The 21,445-nt window shown below is 49.8% G+C and overlaps 1 protein-coding gene across 15 annotated transcripts in view; it reads right to left on the bottom strand.

Annotated features, from left to right (window-relative positions):
* MICAL3 (microtubule associated monooxygenase, calponin and LIM domain containing 3) overlaps nucleotides 1–21,445 on the bottom strand; it is a 147,978-nt gene that overhangs the window by 83,455 nt on the left and 43,078 nt on the right. For 14 of the 15 annotated variants that reach the window (XR_007470271.1, XR_007470272.1, XM_049694790.1 and 11 more), the window contains exons 3-14: nucleotides 18,053–18,391; nucleotides 15,907–16,114; nucleotides 13,968–14,084; nucleotides 13,459–13,560; nucleotides 12,781–12,936; nucleotides 11,720–11,820; nucleotides 9,476–9,733; nucleotides 9,019–9,134; nucleotides 5,795–5,921; nucleotides 4,815–4,911; nucleotides 2,325–2,472; nucleotides 147–343 (exon numbers count right to left, since the gene is read on the bottom strand). Coding sequence is in view for 13 of the 15 variants with exons in the window: in XM_049694790.1 (XP_049550747.1) it covers nucleotides 147–343; nucleotides 2,325–2,472; nucleotides 4,815–4,911; nucleotides 5,795–5,921; nucleotides 9,019–9,134; nucleotides 9,476–9,733; nucleotides 11,720–11,820; nucleotides 12,781–12,936; nucleotides 13,459–13,560; nucleotides 13,968–14,084; nucleotides 15,907–16,114; nucleotides 18,053–18,316 (1,891 nt within the window). In the remaining 2 variants the exon portion in view is untranslated. The other variant, XM_033417394.2, reaches the window with a different exon arrangement.

The raw sequence follows: 21,445 nt of genomic DNA, 5'->3' as shown, positions 1-21,445 counted from the left end.
CCTCCACAACTGCAGGTTTGCTGAGCAAGACCCGGGTCAGAACGACGGGCTGACAACAGTGCAGAGAAGCGGGTCTGCTGGAAGAAGGGGCACAGGGGAAGGAGAGGCAGGGGAGCCACACGGCAGCACCCCTGGGGGGCCCTTACCTCGGGAGGGGAGCGAGTCCCTGAACATCTCGTAGAACTGGGTCAGGTACATCACCATGGACAGCTTGTCCGGCTCCCCCACCGAGGCCATCTCTCTGCCTGTCATGATGGGAGAAATGCCCAGCTCCTTCTCAGCAATATCAAAGGCCAGCTGGTTATTCTTCTCCACATTTTGCTCATCCAAAGAATCAAAATCTCTGAGAAACAGGACGAGGAAAATGTGTCAAGATGGGCTGCTTGTCCCCAGACCAGAAAACATGGTATCACAGAGTCATCATTATTTCTCGGTCTTTCAGCTAAAATCCAGGGTGCAGGCCTCACTGAAATCGGAGAGCAAACCTCTCTCTCTCACTTCCTTTTACTAATGAAATGAAAATCATCCTCAGGGAGAAGAAAGGATTAACAATCTACCCATAAGAGAAAAGAGGGGAAAAGTTGGAAAACATAACATTTTATCAATAACATAAAGTTCTTACTAAAATGTGAGCTCAAGAAAAGGAACTGTTTCTGTTAAGTTTCTCCTGTGCCCCGTGCGTGGTCTGCATGTATTAAACTCAGGCTCAACAACAATAAAGGTCCTATTTGGATCAGGCTGTGTCTAAAGGCCTGGAACCATCACCCCCTGTGTCCTTTGGAGCTGACAAGCTGTTGATGTACTAAATCAGCTCTGGTGAATCTTACTCAGCCTTCCCCTCTAATTAAAAGGGAAATTCCAAAACTTTCCTCAGAAGATTTCTCCACTGCTAAATTTCCTAAGTATTTAGATTAACAAACATTTCCCACTGGGTTTCAGGCTTCTTGCTATTCAATCAAGTAGAGACTGACAGCATCCTTCTTTAGCTGATTTCAGATTAACTGGGCAGGCCTTATTTTGTGTTAACCTGCTGACTCCGCAACCGTTTTTCGTTTTTTAAACTCCTTTACTCTGTATGTTAAGCCTACTAAACTGTGGCGGGGGGCGGGGTGGGCCTCATCCTGAGTGACGTCACGGCAGCTTAAACGGTGCCAAATTAGCTACTCACGGCTCTGTGCACCGTCAGGAGGAAATGCCCGGGCCCCTGGCAGCCTTCGGTCCATTCCCACAGGAGTGTGTCCCCTCGGCACCAGGCTCCCTTCAGGGACTCCTGCCCTCCCCCTTCTGTCCTGCCCTCCCTCTGGACTAGGACTGACTTGCCTGGCCCTTCTCCTGAGCACTTCTGTGTCATCCACCGCAGTCGTTCTCAGGCTGCCCCCTGCCCCCCAGAGGGGTCAATAAGCCCTACTCCAACTCAGTTTTCACCAGTCTCGGCGTGAGCTAAGGGACAGGGGCACAGAGGCCACTTCCGCTTATCAAGCACGTCAGCACCCCCACTCCTAAGCACTAGGTGAAGCCCCTTTCTTTTATTAACATAAAAGAGAGCCAGATCTTTCAGGATTCCTTAAGTAATCATTAGAACAAAACAAATACACAAAAATGGGCCCGTAAGTGGACCTAATGATGAAAGGACATACAGCCAAAATAATGCCACATGCTCTGCTCGTTTCCGAATCTTCTTGTTTGGCTTCCATGGTAACGAATGCCTACGGGGAAATCTGGGTGCACCGGTCACCACAGCTGACCTGGGTCATCCTGTCATACTAGTCTGCATTTAGGTGAGTAGAGAATGACCAAAAGAGGAAATGTCACCGCACAGGTGCGTAAGGCCACCTGAGTGTTAGGGGTGTAACAGAGCACGCTTGCAAAAAGTGCAAGAGACAAGAGACAATGCCGACAAGCCCCGGCGAACGGAGGAAGTGCTTTGCTGGTAGTGACACGCGTGCCTTCAGCCCACACTCCGGCCAGGCTTTCCTCGTGACCAGCAGCACTGGAGAGAGAGCTGGCTGAACGCAGAGCTCAGCCTGGGGCCAAGAAACAGAGTTTTCCTTCCTGTGATGTTAAGAGGCCCGGGGGTGTTATAACCAGTTTTCCACGTTTTGAGTGCTGAGACTTTACAAACAGCTAATAATTCCTGGGTTGAGCTACATAATGCCCAACAGACACAGCTTTAAATATAACTATAAATTAAAATTAGTGACTGACTTCCAGAAGAAGTATCTTATATATATCTCGTTCTAGGAAAAGGTACAGAGTTTGGCCACTTGGAAGCAGGGCACTCGCAAGTCCTGTGGGAATACAGATGAAGCAGAGCCTGTTCTCACATCAGATCAGGGCGGTATCTGTGGATGACGGCACACAGGGCCAGGCCGCTCTTCCACGACATGGTGAGGTCCGTCACGTTCACCCCAGCGTAGCCATCTGTCTGCCGCTGGCACCAACCCAGCAGTTTGCTGGAACGAGCCACAGACTCTAAAACAACAACAATGTTATTATTGGAAGTGCGGTCACCTGGTAGCTTTGATAGGGAATCCACATAACCAGGTTGAAAAAATACTGAAGGCAAGGACAAAATAGTCGTCACTGGTTTTCAAAAGTAAGAAGTTACTTAACTGGTATCATAAGAGTGGAATTTAATTTAATTTTTTTTTCTTTTGGCTGTGCGGCGCGGCTTGTGGGATCTTAGTTCCCCAACCAGGGATCAAACCCGGGCCCACAGCAATGAAACTGCAGAGTCCTAACCACTGGACTGCCAGGGAATTCCCATGGAATTTATGGTAGACAAGAAACTACCAATTTATCCAGACTCTGAGGTCAACGTCCCTGCCCCGTCCATGACAGATCACAAGTGGACGCTGTGGATCCTCTCACGCTGAAGCCCAGGGTCCCGGCCACTCTCCAGGACAGGGACGTACGGGAAGGGTGCCACCTGCTGAGCTGTCACCCTCACACGTGATGGCTCTAAGATTTCCCTGGAGAGTTGTCTGGCAGGTGGCGGAGGAAATGCCTTCCCTTCAAGGTAACATTGGGGGCACCCGAGAAGAAACGTTCCATTCCACCTAGCAGCACGTTACACACTTGCTCTCACACTTTCCAAGGTACCAAGCAATCTGCCAAGTGAAGAAACTTTGCAGGACCACACAGGCAGGGCCAAGGACGCCAGACCAGGCCAGGCTTGGCACTCAGTATGACAAGTGGTCACATCTTGAAAAACTCAACGCATAGACACACATACTGGGACGTCTTCCAGTCACTGATGTGTCTTCTAAACCACGAAGAGCCTTTATAAAAAACCGTTTTTCATGATCACATCTGAAGAGCTCTGATATGGAACATTTAGATCAGATTAGATCATTTAGAAGAATCTGTGAACTCCTATTTGTGTCCAAGAAAGTCTGTTCCTTACCTTACGCAGCTGAAAACACTTAACCTTATACTAAGCCATTTGTACATGACAAATTTGTGAACATAACAAAATAAAAACTGCATATCTAAAAATCCCGTTTCACTTCAGTCTTTCAGGGAAAATGTATCCTGAAATGACACAGAGAACTCCTGCTGGTGTCACCATCATAAGTCTCCTGGCTTCAGAAATTCACTTCATTCAGATGTCTCCCAAGTCTGTGTATCCACTGATCCAATATGTACTGGACGACTTCAATATTCCAGGTTCTAGAATAACAGTGAACAAAGACACACTCTCTGGGCACTTCCCTGGCGGTCCAGTGGTTAGGACTCCATGCTCTCACTGCCTAGAGCCCAGGTTCAATCCCTGGTCGGGGAACTAAGATCCCGTGAACCGTGCGGTGCGGCCAAAAATAAATAAAAGACACACTCTCTGCTTTCAAGGAGATGACACCCCAGTGGAGGAAGATGAAAATGTTTCCAGCTGCCTGTTGGTGGTCACATCTGCCTTGATATCCCAACAGCATGTCAAATTCAAAATGCCCATGACAGAGCTCAGTTCTTCTCAGCCTTGAGTCCTTGTTCAGACTCTGCCAGTGCTTCTCGGCAGCCACTTCTGACGCCCCGCTGCACTCCAGGTGCTGCAGCGAACACCCCGACATGCCCCTGAGTCCTCGCAGCCAATGTGAGGTGGGCATGGTTACCCCCACTTTGCACACACGGAAACCCAAATTCAGAGACACCATGTATGCTGTCAAGCCACACGCTTCACGGACGGGCATAGCTGGACTGGACGCCGTCTCCCTTCTCATCCGCGGCATCAACACCGGACCGGCCAGCCTGACCATTGGCGCACTTCTAAACTACCTGCTCTGCCCCAGTGCCCTTCTCTGTCCCAGCTCACCTGCATCTGGCCAGTCACTCTCCTTTTAAAGAACTCTTCAGGGGCCTGCACCGCATGAGCTCCGCCTCCATCACTGTGTCCTGCAGCCATCGTGGTCCTCAGCTAAGAAGCCACTGCTTCTTCTGTAAAGCCTTCCCTGAAAACCTTGGTTGGCGTGTGTGCTCCCAAGTCCGCACCCCTGTCCTCGCAACAGCACCGTATCTGATTTCTCGTTATACCCTCGCGACACCTTAGACCAGGTTTCCCAGCCTCGACAGCACTGCTGCTTTAGGCAGTTGATCCTTCGCTGTGGGGCTGACTTGTGTACCACAGGGGGCAGAGCAGTAGTAACCTAATCCCCCAAGTCCTGACACCCAAAAATGTCTCCAGACACGACCAAACGTCCCCTGGGGGCAAACCACCTCCGGTGAGAACCATGTACATGAGAGCCAGTACTGTGCGCACCAACAGCTCAGCCAATTACACAGACGCTCTCGACGGCAGAAAGGCCATTACCAGGACTCACCATTGCGGGCCAATTTTGGGGTAGTTCGGGAATTCACGAGGTTCTCCATCTCCAGGTGAATATCTTTTGTTTCTCCAGTATCATACAGATGGCGCACCTGGCAGGAAGTTTACAAGTTGTAAAGAAGGAAAATCACATACCAAGTAATAAATTGCCGACTGAGAGCACACTGACTGAAGTGGAAGGCTGGGGAAAGTGTAGTCAGAAGGTATAACGCCAACCTTAATCCTTTCTGGGATACGGTGGGTCACGTACACACAAATGCGTGTGACCTGTAAGAACCTGTGCTCAGAGACAGCCACAGAGGGCCCTCGCACAGTCTCTGCTGGGCCATTACTGCTGCCCAGTGCCAGCGGGTTTCCCCCACAAACACAGAGGCCTAGATGTAAAGTGAATAAGAAATTACTCTAGAACACAGGCGAATACGTTGAATGGGCTGCTTTCTCAGCATTGTTGGGCTCCCGGGGATTATTATGCTTTGTAAAATGCCACTCTCAGTGCAGTAACAAGGCTTTAGACGTTCTGAGTTGGCCGGCAGTGTCTTTTACTTGCAGAGGGTCTTATCTTTCCACGTTTTCTCAAGTGACCAGTGCTGTCTGCCTGCACAACGATCCTGGGAGCAGCAGGGATGGTGACCTCCATGGTACAGATGGGGAAACAAGTTCAGGGAAGGTGAGCGGCAGCCCCCGGGTCACGGTGATTGGTGGCAGTGACGCAGGCGCCTGCTGCACGTCCTGACTAGAGAACGAGGGCTGAGCTCCTGCACTGTCCATGGGAACCAGGAGATGGGACACAGCCCTCCGGTCACCAGACAACCCGCTGCCCTAGCTGGTCAGTCTGCTGATGGCAGATGCCTCCCTCAGCCAACTCAGGAAGACGTGTGCTTGGATTGGGAAGGAATGCTGTGTGCGCCTGTATTCACAGAGTCTGACTGGTCCTGACCGTGGCTGGGACACGGATGACGGGCCAGGGGCGCTTACCTGGCTTGGCCGGAGGAAGTTGACGTTCATGTTGGGGTATCTGGTGACGGGGTCTATGCTGTACTGGCTGAAGTTCTTGCTCACATTCTCGGGGGTGGTCTGAGGCAGCAACCTATAAATGCTTTCCCTGCAACAATGAACAACAGTGCGCTCAGAGCAGTGACAGCACCAGAAGCTCCTCCCTCTCCTTTGATAATATTTCTATTTTCTGACAGTCCAGGGTGGGACAAATCCTCCTCCTTGTCGGGTTGCCTCCAACCCCACATCAGCCCTGGCTTCCCATCCCCACCATCTCAATGATCCCACAGGCACCAGACTGTTAGGGGCCAAGGAGAAGGGCAAGTCCACTGCTGTGGGCAGGGAGCCAAGTCTCACTCTACTTTACTGCTGCGCTGTTTTTTTTTTTTTTTAATTTTTATTTTATTTATTTATTTATTTATTTATGGCTGTGTTGGGTCTTCGTTTCTGTGCAAGGGCTTCCTCTAGTTGCGGTGAGCGGGGGCCACTCTTCATCGCAGTGCGCGGGTCTCTCACTGTCGCAGCCTCTCTTGTTGCAGAGCACAAGCTCGAGACGCGCAGGCTCAGTAGTTGTGGCTCACGGGCCTAGTTGCTCTGCAGCATGTGGGATCTTCCCAGACCAGGGCTCGAACCTGTGTCCCCTGCATTGGCAGGCAGATTCTCAACCACTGTGCCACCAGGGAAGCCCCTGCTGTGCTGTTTTAGCAAGTAGGCCAATGTTTAATTTTTAAGAAAATCACTGATGAACAAAACTTGCCACCAAATTTACCCAGAGTACCTTAGGTAACAGACTTAAAAATGGTATCGACCACTAATTTCATCCAGCAAATCCTCTTTCTCTAGCTCTGGTCAAGGCACTTGTTCTTTATTAGCAAGCGAATCCGAGACCTTACCTCATCTGCAATTATCTGCTTCACAATGTCTGACAGTTGAGAGTCAATGTTCACAAGCACTTTGTTGTTTTCCTTTGGATTCGAAGTCACTTTTAATTTCTTCTCCTATGTTAGTACATCCCCTGCTACCACACTGATTTCATTAGTACAAGTCTCTCTAATTTAAGGACAGGAAGATTAAATGCACTATTTTCATGTACTGGGTTGGCCAAAAAGTGCCTTCGGTTTTTAAGTAAAAACTAAAGACACATTTTTCATTTTCACCAAGAAATTTATTGAACAATGTATTTACCCTTTTGTTCCACTACCTTCTGCCGTTTTTCAGACAACTTCATAATTCCATCTTCCCAAAACTTTTTATCTTTTTGAGCAAACAACTGTTCCAGGTGCCTTTTACAGTCTTTCAGGGAACTGAAATTTTTTCCATTAAGAGAATTTTGTAAAGACCGAAATAAATGGAAAATCCAAAGGTGCAATGTCTAGTGAATACAGCAGATGAATCAGAACTTCCCAGCTAAGCTGTAACAGTTTTTGCCTGGTCATCAAGGAAACACGTGGTCTTGCGTTATCCTGATGGAAGATTATGCGTTTTCTGTTGACTAATTCCAGACGCTTTTCGTCAAGTGCCACTTTCAGTTGGTCTAATTGGGAGCAGTGCTTGTTGGAATTAATCGTTTCGTTTTCCAGAAGGAGCTCATGGTAGAGGACTCCCTTCCAATCCCACCATATACACAACATCACCTTCTTTGGATGAGCACCCCCCTTTGGTGTGGTTGGTGGTGGTTCTTTTCGCTTGCCCCACGACCTCTTCCGTTCCACATTATTGGACAGTAACCACTTCTCATCGCCTGTCACAATTTGTTTTAAAAACAGAATTTTTTGCTACGTTTAAGTAGAGAAACACATGCGGAAATATGGTCAAGAAGGTTTTTTTCGCTTAACTTATGTGGAACCCAAACATCAAAACGATTAACATAACCAAGCTGGAGCGAATGATGTTCAGCCCTTGATTTGGATATTTTGAGTATGTCGGCTATCTCCCGCGTGGTGTAACATTGATTGTTCTCAATTAATGTCTCGATTTGATCACTATCAACTTCAACTGGTCTACCCAATCGTGGAGCATCGTCCAGCGAGAAATCTCCAGCACAAAACTTTGCACACCACCTTTGACATGTTCAGTCAGTCACAGCACCTTCTCCAGACACTGCACAAATCTTTTTTTGTGCTTCAGTTGTGTGTTTTTACCTTTCTAGAAATGATAAAGCATAATATGCTGAAAATGTTACTTTTTTTCTTCCATCTTCAATATTAAAATGGCTACACAAAAATTCACCAATTTTGATGTCTTTTTTTTTTTTTTTAATTTTATTTATTTTTGGCTGCACTGGGTCTTCGTTACTGCGCGCAGGCTTTCTCTAGTTCTGGTGAGCGGGGGCTACTCTCTGTTGCAGTGCCTGGGCTTCTCATTGTGGTGGCTTCTCTTGTTATGGAGCACGGACTCTAGGCGCACAGGCTTTAGTGGTTGTGGCACGCGGGCTCAGTAGTTGTGGCTCGAGGGCTCTAGAGCGCAGGCTCAGTAGTTGTGGCACACGGGCTTAGCTGCTCTGTGGCGTTTGGGATCTTCCTGGACCAGGGCTAGAACCCATGCATTGGCAGGCGGATTCTTAACCACTGTGCCACCAGGGAAGTCCCAATAAGTCTTTTTTTAAATGCAGGCTGATATGACAGCTGTCACATACAATCTAACAAAATTGTTTCGAAAGAAGTTAAAGACAACTAAGTGCTACTAGAGCCATCTTAGGGAAAAAAACGAATGAACCTTTTGGCCAATCGAATATTTGTTCATGTAGCTGTCACAAAGGAATCAGAGAGCATCCTTCAATGTTACACAAAGATTCAGATACCATTCATAAGTAACAAATTTGATTTGAAAGGGATAAGAGAACATCACTTAGATTAGATAATTTTTAGGTTTCTATGATTTTTGTGTGTGTGTGTATGGTACACGGGCCTCTCACTGTTGTGGAGCACAGGCTCTGGACGCGCAGGCTCAGCGGCCATGGCTCATGGGCCTAGCCGCTCCACGGCTACGGCACGAACCCGTGTCCCCTGCACCGGCAGGCGGACTCTCAACCACTGCGCCACCAGGGAAGCCCTAGGTTTCTATGATTTTATGAATACCTATCTTGCTTTCCCTCTCCTAAATATAAAAACATCATTAATGAAGAAGGAAAGAGAAACCTGAACTCTGCCTGAGGAGCAAACCACTGACCCTCCTGTGTCACCGCGAAAGAACGCCCCTCCGGTTACCTCTCTGCCAGGACTTCCAAGGGGCTCCTTCCCAGAGACCAACTGCGCACCATCCAGGCCGAGTCCATAGCAGCTAGAAAGCCCCGGGCTATTCCTGTTCCCATTGGCCAAAAAGGCTACAGAAACAGAAAACAAAGAATTAACCTGAATTACCTTTTAAAAGAGGGAAACTAAACTAAGGAGGAGAGAAAGAGTTTGCTGTTGAAGAGCAGCTGTACCCTGCCCTTCCCTTCCCTACTTCACAACCTGCAGACGGGCAAGTCACAAAGCCTTTGGAACTGCCACCCACAGTGGCAAGCCTGGGCTCCCCGTGGCCTGGGGCCCTCCCCTGTACACTAGACCGCATGGCAGTGCAGACACTCGCTCCCCAGCTGGGACCCCAGAGCTGCCCCTCAGTGCGATGCCCCCTCGCCAGGCCTCCAACCCGAACTGCCACCTCCCGCTGCTCAGCACTCACCTCCAGAAGGCTGTCCCCCACCAGGGCCACCAGCAGCTGGTGGCCACCGTGCTCCCGCACCAGGGCCGCGTTCTCGGAGGCGTACATGCACGTGAAGTCGAACATGGCCACGTCGGGCTGCCCGTAGTGGTTGATGGCGAAGTCCAGGGAGGGCAGCTGCTGCTGGGTGGAGAAGTCGGCCGCCTCCCGGGCATAGCTCAGCAGGGCCTCCTGGTCCACATTCTCCCGGGACAGCAGGAGCTCTGTGTCGGCGTAGTCCTATCTCCAGAGGGAGAAGAGGCTCGATGGAAACGCCCAGGCAGGGGCGCCAGAGCCCGCCGGCCACAGCCATGCTGCGCGTGCCAGACGGAACCTAGTTCCGCAGCCTTCCCCTCCCTGTTCCCAAAGCAGTCTTCTATGCAAATTTAAAAGGAAAGGGGGGAGGCTGTTTCTAAAGGAACACAGGTTTTGCCGCCTAGAAACAGAGCACCCGCTTTTCCATTTACTTGGAACAAGTCACTGCTTCTTCAGTCTAGTCCACTCCACCTCACGGAGTTGCTTTGAATACCAAATACAATGATTCAATGTGATGACGCTCTGTAAACTGAAAAGCATTCATAGTTCAGGCTGCTATCAGCAATCACCGTCTTCTGGGCAGCAGCTGGACCTACACGGGACACTCAACCTTGCATAGCTCATCGAACCCAAAGGAAGAACCTGAAAGCTTCAGTGCCAGAGGGATGAGGAGGTGGGGGCAATAGAGGAGTCCTGGGGGCCGGGAAGAAATACACTGAAAAGTGCAACAGAAGTCTTCAAAACAATACACAAGATTCTGAAAGTCCCCATAGTAATCCACCAGCAAAGAAAAACAATGATGAGGGAAAAGGGCTTTCCACAGAAGGGATCGAGAAACTCCCTTTCTGTTTTGGAGGCTCTGGCACACTGAGCCAAGTCTTTCTTCTCAAGTGGGACCTAAGCTTTCCAAGTGCCCCTGATGGTACTTTCCGCTGGCACTACAAGATGTAAGAGCCGAACACAAATACTCAGGTTGGTCCCGGAAACTGTTTGTTCAACACTTAGTAAGTGGCCACCATGGGCTCTAAGTCTTAGCTTGGTCCCAAGGCATACCAATGGGTTCACCGGCTATTTCTTACTGATAGAGCATCCAACTAAATATATCTTGCTCACGCTTTTGTCAGAATGGGCTGTGCCCACTGCTCTGTCCTGTTCTCCTCACACGCATAAGGGGCCACGGGGCTGAGACACAGACACGAGGTCCACGAGCTCCCAGCTCCCAGTTCCCCAGCACCGCCTGCAGACAAGGCAGCACCATAACTCAGACTGCAGTCACCCGACTCATCATCACCCTGCAAAGACAAAGGACATCCTGAAATTCAGCCGCCAGTCTGCGCTGGGAACTGCACAGGCCTGAATCACCGCATCTGGTGCCTCTTCTCTCCACTCATCACACAGGGACAGTTAATTCTCAAATCCAGACCAACAAGACCAAGTTAAGACTTAAGAAACTCTCCTTAAGGAGCCATCCACCTGTGGTTCTCTGCGTCCACATTCTGTCATCATCCCAGGGAATCTCATACAATTAGTCATCTGGAAAAAAGGCTTAGCTGGCCCTGGCTCTGGGTGAACAAGAGCCCTCATTGTCAGGCCATAAAGAGGTCCAAATATAGCCTGATCCAGGCACTGTAACCATACCTGCAGTAAAGCCAGAACCGTTCTCAGGCTCCCATAAACACCAGTTTTTGCTTCTTGGTCTAACTCCCTTCCCTCTATAACCCCCTCCCAAAAGATGACCTACTAACCAACCAATAATCGGTCATATATGGAACTCATCATAACCACAAACAGAATCACCTGAAATTAAAATGAATATCTATGCATGAAATGCTATCTGAGATTTGCTTTGCACAGCCCAAAGTGGGAGTGGGGAGTGGGCTGGGGTACTCCTGGGACAGTGCTGGCCACGTGCTGACAACTGCTAATGCTGGATAACAGGCACATCGGGGTTCATTACACAAGTCTCTCCACTTTTGCTCGTGCTTGAAATTTTCCATAATAAAAGATTTTTTTTAAGTTAAACTAAAAAACATCAGAGGAGTACAAAGTACATGGTCCCAGGAGATGAGTGAGGCACTCATTTTCATCCCCTTGCAGGAAAAAACTCATCAGACAATAAAATTCTTTCTCTTGGTAATCACATGACCCAGTACAACATAAAAAGCGGTTTAAAAGAAATCCGCGACTCACGTGCAGTATCACCCCTTTGTCCAGTAAACTCTGCTTTTTGGCTGTCATAACAAAATAGTGTGTGTCATCTTTGTAGTAGACGATGTTCTCCAAATCGATCCCTGCAACAGAGAACAACATGCACATAAGGGTCTGCTGAGATGAAGGTGGGTTAGGCAGCCAGAGAGACTCTCCTGGCCCACAGAGGCCAGGGTTGTGGAACTCCAGACAGGGAACGAGAAAATGAAAAAGGCACCTGAGCCTGATCCTCACCTCCTGCACATTTGTTCATGAAAAGGGGGGGAGCTCTGGTTATCCTCACACTGCTCTGCATTCACCTGACACCCTGTTATCCTGGCAACAGCAATCAATCAGAAGCAGAAACACAAGGATGGGAAGAAAGGAGAGGTTAACCTCTAGTAAGAGGGTTTGAGTCAGTTCTCAGGTTAAACCTCTTTGATGCTCGTCAAGGCAACGGGGGAATCTCCTGGACTCTCACGGGCAGGACAGACAACTGGATGCCTGGAAGTACAGAGTGCACTACTGGCTCTTTAATTCGATTAACGTGAAAAACAGATGCAGTGGGAAGAAACCATGTTCTTCCAGAAAATAGGTAAGTGGAATTTGCCACACATTTTTATTACAGCAAAATGTCTAAGTGAATCCATCTATTCACAAGCTATCATACAACAACCTCATTTCTATCTAGCACGTGGTTTACTTCAAAGCCAAACAAACTCAGGAAAAAGAAGACACACTCAACACCTAGCGTCAGGTTCTCAACAAACCAGAGCTCCCCTCCAACAGCCGAAGGTGTCAGGCACCACCATGCAGAGGCAGGCAGGGGGAAGGGCTGGAGGAGCAGCCCATCCCTGCAATGAGGACAAAGGACACCCGAGTAGGAGACAGAGACACAGAAAGCATAACGCTCAGAATGAAGCACGGGAGTGAAGAAGGAGCAGAGGGGCAAACAACACAGCAGTTTCACTGATGACCCCCCCCCCGACCAAACCCTCCAAGAGAAAGATCACAAGCGGTATTTAAATTTCTATCCTTTTTGCTGTGGAGGCATTGACACCAACCTGTGGCTTCCCTCAGTTCCTGGAAAAATTTTTGGTTGAATATAAAAGCCACACCACTGATCTCTTCCACTTTGGCTTCTGCGGTTGTATTTCGGTTAATAAAATTTGCTGTAATGGCAATGGCCAGTTTGCCACGAAATTCTTTCCGACGAAATCCTGGAAGGAAAGAAATTTTCAGAGGTGGCAAAAGCTGGCTAAAGAAGGAAGATCACGTCACACAGGCGGGGCGCTGAGGAAGACATGAGGGAATATGGGGATGGGAATCAACGGGACGGTTTTAGGGCAGCTCTCCTCTATCTGGAAATAAGGTGTTTACCTCCCAAAGACTGTAACAATCCAGGAAAGACGTCAGTCACCCACAACTAACACACCGCTGGAAATCTGACGGACCAGAACAGTACTCAGTACAAGGGGTTCCATTTCATAAAAAGGGACGCCGTCTGCTTTAATAACTTAGGTTTAATCCTGCAATGTTCCCTGCTCACGGGTGGCTTGTCTCCCTGTGCCCTGGAGAAGTGGCCCAGTACCAGCTGGCGGGGCGAAGGTGGGGCCTGCCGTTCACCCAGCCTAGGCAGCGCACGTGTGAGGATTCTCAGGAGCGGGGCCTCTGAAGACACAAGCTCTTGGCAGGGTTCCTCCACATGAAGCAGGTGAAGGAGACAGGAGCACTACCCGTACCTTCCAAGGTGTTCCTGCGGCCATCCCCTCCAATGATCACTTCAAACTCATATTCTGATACAGGATGGGTTTTGGGGTGCACCAGGGCCCGCCAACCTATCCCTGCGGACGGAAGTCAAAATGAAGGTTATCACCCAGACCCATTCATATATCTAAGACATCTCTAGGCACCCAGGTGTGCAGACTGCACAAAACACCACGCCAAAAACACACCAGGCATAAAAGCATGGGGTACAAACCAAAGAGAGAAAGAAGCCTCGAGGAAGGGTCACAAAGGAACGTCCCCACCACACGACTTCCTATAACAAATCCAAGCCCTTGTAATGTCTAATACTATGTCAGAGGCCTCCTCATAAGTCAAAAGTTCCTCCAAAGACACAGGCTGTGCAAATGGAGACACCCCTTTAACTAGCTCTGAAAACAACCCTCAGATTCCTCTCTTCTCCCTGGATCTCATCTTTCCTCACCTCTTCAAGGCCCTTTTATCCCTCCTTCATTTGTTCACTCACGTTCATTTTCTTGGTCCTCAGGAGGCTCCACAAGTCCTTGGAATTCCACATTGACATGGATTTCAATGCCTAGGATCAATGCTACTTTCAAAAGTATTAGTTGAAGCTGACGGATACCTGGGTGAACAGGAAGATTACAGGAGTGAGGGCCCACCGGGTAGAGAGGACAAGTCAGCATCACTGCTCCGGTCCCCTCGTCCACCAATGCAGAGTTTATCCAGATGCTCAAAGCCACCTACAGCAGGCGGCTCTTCTGAGCCATGCTCCATAGCGTCTTCTTTTCTTTCTCAAGGGCAAATACAATTCAGTGCAAGAGGTGTTCTAGAGAGACACACAAGCCTACCTCTCAAAAGCTCTGAGACAGAAGGAGACTCTCCCTTCCATCCTCCCTGACACAGAGCCACAGTGACCGAGCAGCACGTACGATCCTGACAGGACTCACCACAGGAGGCAGAAGACAGGCACCCCCAGGGGTGCTTCCAATTGGATACAAAGGGCTGCCTCACTTCCTGAATTGCCCACGGCATCTCTCTCTCAGCCTGTTCCCTCACTGATCTTCACACACTCTTACATGCTGAGAGGGGATCCCTCAAACCAACCTTAGTCTCTTACCATTCCCCCTCCCACCACTGGTCTACGGCTGCAGAAACTAAGGCTCAAAATAATTGAAAATCTTGCTCATTATCATAGTGAGACTTATTTATTTGTTCAGTGTCCAATGAATAGTTCCCAGGTGTCAGACACGGATGGCCCCAGGTACACTGAGAGAAAGTCTGGGCCCTGATGTGGGACCCTCTCAGCTCCAAGACAAATTCTGCCACACACAAGGCAGACAAGTCCGCTGATATACTGACCTCGGTCTACTGTTAACACCGACTGCCTACAGGCTGTGACCAATGAGCTAGGAATACGTGCTAGTCCTCCACGCAGCCGTCTCGGCTATCTCCCCCACTTTGCACCGTTCCACGTCACACTCCCAAAGACTTGTTAAATCCCCTGCTAGTGCACATCTCATTCCTGCAGATGGCTGTTACCCACTGCAGCCCGACAGATGCACAGAGTGCTTCTGCTGCCGGTGGAATGTGGCATCTGCTGGCCAGTGTCTGATAAACTGGCACAACTGCTTCAAAGAGCAAAGGGTTGAGTAGCTGAATGTTTACAGAACACATCTGAGGAGCTCAGAACAACAGTTCCTTGATAAGGCTGTCCTGCAATCATTAATGATGATCAACAGACAAGACTTCAACTTCATAATGTAGACAACAGTCTGTTCTGAACCGCTTTTCAGAGCGGCATGAAAACAAAAGCACCGTCTGCATTAACTTCTACTGCCTCGAGCACAGGCCCAGGCTGAGCTTGGAGGGGACAGGAGGAGAGCAGGAGCCCTCCACGCTGCAGACCTCACGAGAATCACTCGGCCAAAGGGATCCCACTATCTACTTGCCACTCACAGCCAGCCTAGGAGTCTGCTTCCTTCATCACTGTGGCTCCCCAGGACCATCCCCAGAGTCTTTGTTCTCACATTAGGAGAGTACCCACCTAGCACATCACAGCAAGCTGCATACCTCGTGCTTCTCCCATCGGACTAAGAGCCACCAGAGGGTCAAAGCCCAAACTGGCAGTCTGTTTCCTAGCCTGGCCCCAATCCTATCCCACCCACTGCCGGTGCTCAGTAAGCGCTCAAGATGTTAGAATTCCTTAAGCTAAACTCATTTCATAGGAGACACCCTGGTAGTTAAGAATCTCAGGTTACAGAACCACTGGAGGGCAGGTATTTTGACTCCAAGCTGAGTGTGTTTTCTACACAATAGATACTAAGGATGTCAGGACACACTGGGCTTCTGAGTACAAATTCCTCTGGTAATCTGCCTGACTCTTTCTCCTGAAAAATGAGTAGAGGGTAGGCGTGGGATCCTACAGAAGAACTGATTTTACTTACTGATGTGGTCGATGGCTCCAGCACAGAACTTGCCGTAGAACTTCTTGGCACCCAGGCCTCGCAGGTCGTGTATGGTGAATGGCCAGAGATGCAAGACATTGTTGCGGGAGAAGGCATCTCGTTTCTCAATCACGACCACCTTAGCTCCCAATAAGGATAAATCGATGGCTGTGCGGAGACCGCAGGGGCCAGCTCCAATGATGAGACACTGAAAAACACAGCTGCTTTCAGGGCGAAGGCAGCACCTCTTGAGCGCATAACCACCATTCCCTAAAGCCCCCCAGTAGGGCTACTCTCCCCATGACCAAGAAACCTTCAAACCCATCCGGGTCAGAGCGGAGTGCCTGCAATGGCTTCAGAGAAAAGCTGTGGGCGCTCTGGATGGAGGAGACTTAACTGTAAGTGCTGGACAGAAACTCAGACGTGGCACCTGCAGATCACATTTATCTGGGTCCTCACATCAACACACAATATGAAGATCACATCTCATCTCTCAACAACAGGAAAAAACCTTCTCGAAGGTTTCTAAGTCAAGCAGATCTCTGTCCACAGAGGCACAGATCATTAAATACAAAGCCAAGCAATCTTAGGGTCCTGGAATGGACCTACCACTTGAGAGACTCCAAGGTGGTAATTTTCAAGAGCCAAAGTTTTATGTGCAGAAAAGAGTTCTAAAACCACCAACTTTAGACTGAAAATCCAGGGAAATGATCTTGAAGATCCATATTCTAGAGAACTACTCAGGTGAGACCACACACTTATCTTAACTAGTTGGCATGCACGTTCAGAAGAAAGACATGCACTGTTTCTGGCTTCCAATTCCTTTTATTCTGTTTTCTTTTTCCATATGAATTTATTTATTTATTTATTTATATTTTTAATTTTGGCTGTGTTGGGTCTTCGTTGCTGTGCACGGGCTTTCTCTAGTTGCAGCGAGTGGGGGCTACTCTTCGTTGTGGTGCGCGGGCTTCTCATTGCGGTGGCTTCTCTTGTTGCGGAGCATGGGCTCTAGGTGCGTGGGCTTCAGTAGTTGTGGCTCGCAGGCTCTAGAACGCAGGCTCAGTAGTTGTGGCGCACAGGATTAGTTGCTCCCCGGCATGTAGGATCTTCCCGGACCAGTGCTCAAACCCATGTCCCTTGCACTGGCAGGCAGATTCTTAACCCCTGTACCACCAGGGAAGCCCCTCCAATGCAGCCAAAAATAAATAAATAAATTTATATATATATATATATATATATATATATATATACGTATATGTGTGTGTATGTGTATATATATATATATATATGTATGTATATATATAAAACTCTAGAGTGCACTTGAATTACTTGCATTTTGTGGATGAATATCTACCCAAATGCAAACCAACACAGGGCAAGTTAAGGCTCTTGAAAGGACAGTAACAACAGTCACAAAGTCATCTGCAACTTCATTTCCCTGCTAGCTTTTCCGAACTTCTCACAGAAAGTGCTCTTACTAAGGAGGAGAGCAGGAATGTATTACCTTTCTCCTCTCCCCACGCCTCCCCCTGCACAGGTGACTTGGCATCTCGGGTCTTTGCCCAGGCCTACCCGTTTCATGGAAACTCTATTTCTCTAGATTGTGAAGAAAGCAAAAGAAATACTTTGGTTTACAAAGCCCTTGCTTATCAAGATAGACCTCTGGAAAATGGATGAAAGGAGGTCTGAAGCCTGTGGGAAAAAAATCCCCAAGTTGGCAAATACTCTACACCTTACCAGAGGCTGAGTCTGGAACAATGACTTTGCCAAGCGCCAGGCTGCCACGGTCAGACAGGACACTGACAGGGCCTGGCTACCTCTTTGCTCAGAGGCCTGCATCCTCCTAACAGTCTGAGATCCAACTAGAGCCTCAGCAAAATCAAACAACTCCTGTGGTGTTTGACTGCAGGGTTGTTCTCAGTAGCTGAAACCCCGAATGTTCCTATGTGAATCCACGAGATAAAAATGGGGCACACAGAACAGTCGAATGAACGAACACAGGTAGCGGATCCACAGAGTTCTGCCGCAGTGTGAGCTTGACGGCCTCCCTAGGCTGTGGCCTCACCAGGCTACCTCCACCCAATGCTCTCTCCTTCTCCAGCTGAGTCCCTGGGTCAGTGCCCAGGGCCTGGGCGGCCGCCCCTACCTTAGTGTTAGTGCACGCCTTTCCCTTCTTGTAGTCTTTGTGGCTGCCCCGCTTGTCCAGCTTTGCCCAGAGGGCCTTGGCTCTCCAGTAGTTGAGCTTGGACTTGAGCTTGTGGTAAAAGGAGCGGTGGTCCTTAGGCTTCAGTTCCAGGTGGTCGCAGAGCTCTTGGAAGGCCTTGAGTGTCCCCTTGCAAGTGGTGGCCTGCACGAACCGGTCAAAGAGGATGTGAGCCCGATTCGTCGCCTCGTTCTTACGCTCCTCCATGTCGCCCCACTCTCAAGCCCCTGACAAATGGGGCGGTGGGGGGGCTGTCGATCCACCTGACGCCGTCACGTTAATCTAATAAAGAAAGAAAGAGGAACGGTTAGCAAATCCAAAGCTGCATCTAGAAACGTTTTCTAGGAGACATAGCTTTTCAGAGTGCACTGCCTAAGTGTTGCAGGCACTCGTTACACAAGCGTGGTAAGCTGCCCGTCCTCTAGACTCCAGGCGCCGTCTGAGACACCGCGGGCAGAGAAATGAGGAAGACTGCGGTTGCTTTCAAGGATCTTACAGTTTAGTGGGTGAACAGAAGCTTAGATGTGCCCTACTAAATGTCAGAGAGAGAGAGGCTCAAGGGATGTGGGAACGCAGGGGAAGAGCGCCTACGTCATGGGGGAGGGATCCTCATCCAGGATGAGCCTCTGAGGGATGACATCTGAGGGTTTCAGGATAAATTAGTGTCAGCCAGGCAGGGAGGAAGCACAGGACGTGGAAAAGGAAGTAAACTGGAAGGCTTGCAAGGGACTCTTACAGATGAAAGGGTCAGGGATGTTTCCCGTGGAGTGAGTGGTGAGCCCAGGCCGAGGGATTACAAACAGAAGCCCTCATCTGTGGCAGGTTCCCTGTTACAGCTGAGCTGCCTTAGTGGAGGGGCTCACTAGGCAGTCGGCTGAGTCGGCTGAGTCGGCTCGGGGGCACAGCACACAGGTGGTAGCTGACCTGTGAAGCCTGGTCAGATCACACGGGGGAGCCCTGGGCTCCGGGGGAGATCTGGACTCAGCGAGGGAGGAGCTGGCAGCCAAGGACGAGCGTGCTCTGAAGAGCTTCTGAGGCACAGCGGAGAGGTCTGAGAGCAGAGCCAAGGTTGGCGTTTAGGGACCGAAGTCCTGCCATGCGGACGGCACATGGCAGGTAGGATTTTACAGCCATTCCATTTTGCCCACAAAGAAACCTGACAGCAGTAATGATGCCGTCTATACCTCCCACTTATCAAAAACCTCCAGCACCTACCAGCCTACGTTTGCTGGGAGAAGCTTCAAGAAGGGAGGGGCCCCGCAAGCACTCCTTCACCCACTCCCTGCCTTGGGTCTGTACCACACTTACTTGTCATCACTGCGGAGAACTGCTGCTGGGGGCGGGAGGCAAAGGGCCAGAGGCTGGAACAGGGCGAGCAGAGAAGCAGGGCAGGGCAACAAGACGAGCAGCACCTCGGCCCTGGGTCCACACGCGCCGGGCCCGGGCTGCCCCACTCGGCCTCAGTTCTCCCTTGCGTGAGGTGAGAGTGGATGCCCCGAGTTCAGCGTGGGAAAACCCTCCCAGCCACAGGACTCAGGCCCAGGGCTCCAGACGACTTCCCGCCGGGTGACAAACAGGGCTGAGCCCGAGCTCTGCTTTAAAGAGGACCTGCTCGTGGAGATGGCAGGGGATGGAGGAAGGGAGCTGCTGACCCACTGTGTTGGGGGGAGGAGGGGTGGAAGTGAGGAGTGACCCGCTATTTACTGAACCAGCCCAGGGCAAAGGGAGCCACCAAACTATGTGCTGTGAGACCCTCTGCTTGCCTCCCCAGGCCTGGAAGAGCCCCACGTCCCGTCCTGAAGCTCTTGCAGGCGGGAGAAGCCCCCTTGGGAAGCAGGAATAAGATTCTGCTTCTTTCCACACTTCACCGTGTATTATAAGGTTGAATCGAACCAACTGGAGGTGTGGGTGGTTTCCTGAGAGAAGGCAATACCTAAATAAGAGGAACTGCCACTTTCCTCTTGTGTTTTCTGTGTCAACAGACACAGCACTTGTTCTGCGGAGGCCGAGGTGAAGGATGGTAATTCTTTACCTGAAACACACTGACTTGGCTTCTCATCTCAAATACATCACTAACTCAACAACCCCTCCTATGCACACTGCTAAACAACAGCTTGTCCCAATAGCCACGTGGCCAAGAGTCCAACAAGAAATGGAACTAACCTGCAGTTTCGCCTAAATAAAAGTTTATTCTAGGTCGTGCTAAGCAGCAAGAGAAATATTTTAAAGTTTCTGAAAAGAGCCCATTCTTCTTCTTACAAGTCAATGCTCATCTTAGAAACTGCAGGTAGTCAAAAGACGGCTTTTAAGTGGCAGAGAAAACCAGACATGCTCATCCAGAAGCAGAAGAAAGGGTAATAACCCACGACTAGAAACAAGGTGTTGTTTCCCGGGTGTTGCCCGTCGGGGCCTCTGCAGCTTTATTTGCTTTGCTCGTGCAGCCAGCGCTCCTGCCCGTGCGTGCCCCATGTGTGTGCACAGCTCTCTCGAACCCCACCAGAGTCACAGTGTTTAGAAAGCTTTGAACACACCGGCTCTGATCTCTCTGCCTCTCGTCAAGAAAGAAAATGATTTTTCTTTGTTCCTGAACAGCAGCAGCCACCTTCCACGCCCTACCAGGATCTGGAGCCCGAGGTACCACCGTGTTCTAGCTGACACCGACACGCTCAAGATCCTGCGACATGCATTTCTAAAGGCCTTTCCCCTGTCTCACCCCACCCTAAAAGAGTCTCGGCATTTATTTTCAAAGAAGAATTCTGATGTGTGGGCTAACACCCCCTTGGTTGGCTGTAGCCCACCCTGTTTGAAACAAACATTTACTTCCAAAGAGCTGAGCACTTGCTCAAATCAAACCTCACCACAGATGAACACCTTCATTAATAACTGGCCCCCAATCCTTCTGCTGATGCAAAACACTTTCAGATGAACAGGTTCCAGCCACTCCCGGACAGCTGCAGAGAGCCTGCTTGCAAGAGGCAGACAGGGAGTAAGTGCCCAGTGTAAGAGAGTTCCACCTGCAGGTCACTAATGACAACAGATAAGTAGAGGGAAGCTGGTTCCTGGAACAATGTGACAGGCACCCGAGGTAAGACTACACAAGACCAATTCCCTCGGGCTGCCTCAGCTTTCCCCCTCTGTGAGCCAAGTGGCCGTAGCAGAAGACACTCCAGTGTCTGTTCTGCAGCTCTGCTGGCGGGACAGCCTCGTGCAGCCTGGGAACTACCCGGCACTGGGTTCACGCTAAGAGCAGCTGAGCAGACGGCAGAAGGACCACTCCCGCCATCGCCCTCATGCTTTCATTCCTGAACGTCAAACCCAGGTCGTGCTCCTCCGGGC

The sequence above is a fragment of the Orcinus orca genome, chromosome 11 (genome assembly GCF_937001465.1).
Source record: "Orcinus orca chromosome 11, mOrcOrc1.1, whole genome shotgun sequence".
Taxonomy (NCBI): Eukaryota; Metazoa; Chordata; class Mammalia; order Artiodactyla; family Delphinidae; genus Orcinus; species Orcinus orca.
Note: the sequence above shows the minus strand (reverse complement) of the source record. Positions and strands in the feature narration are given on the sequence as shown.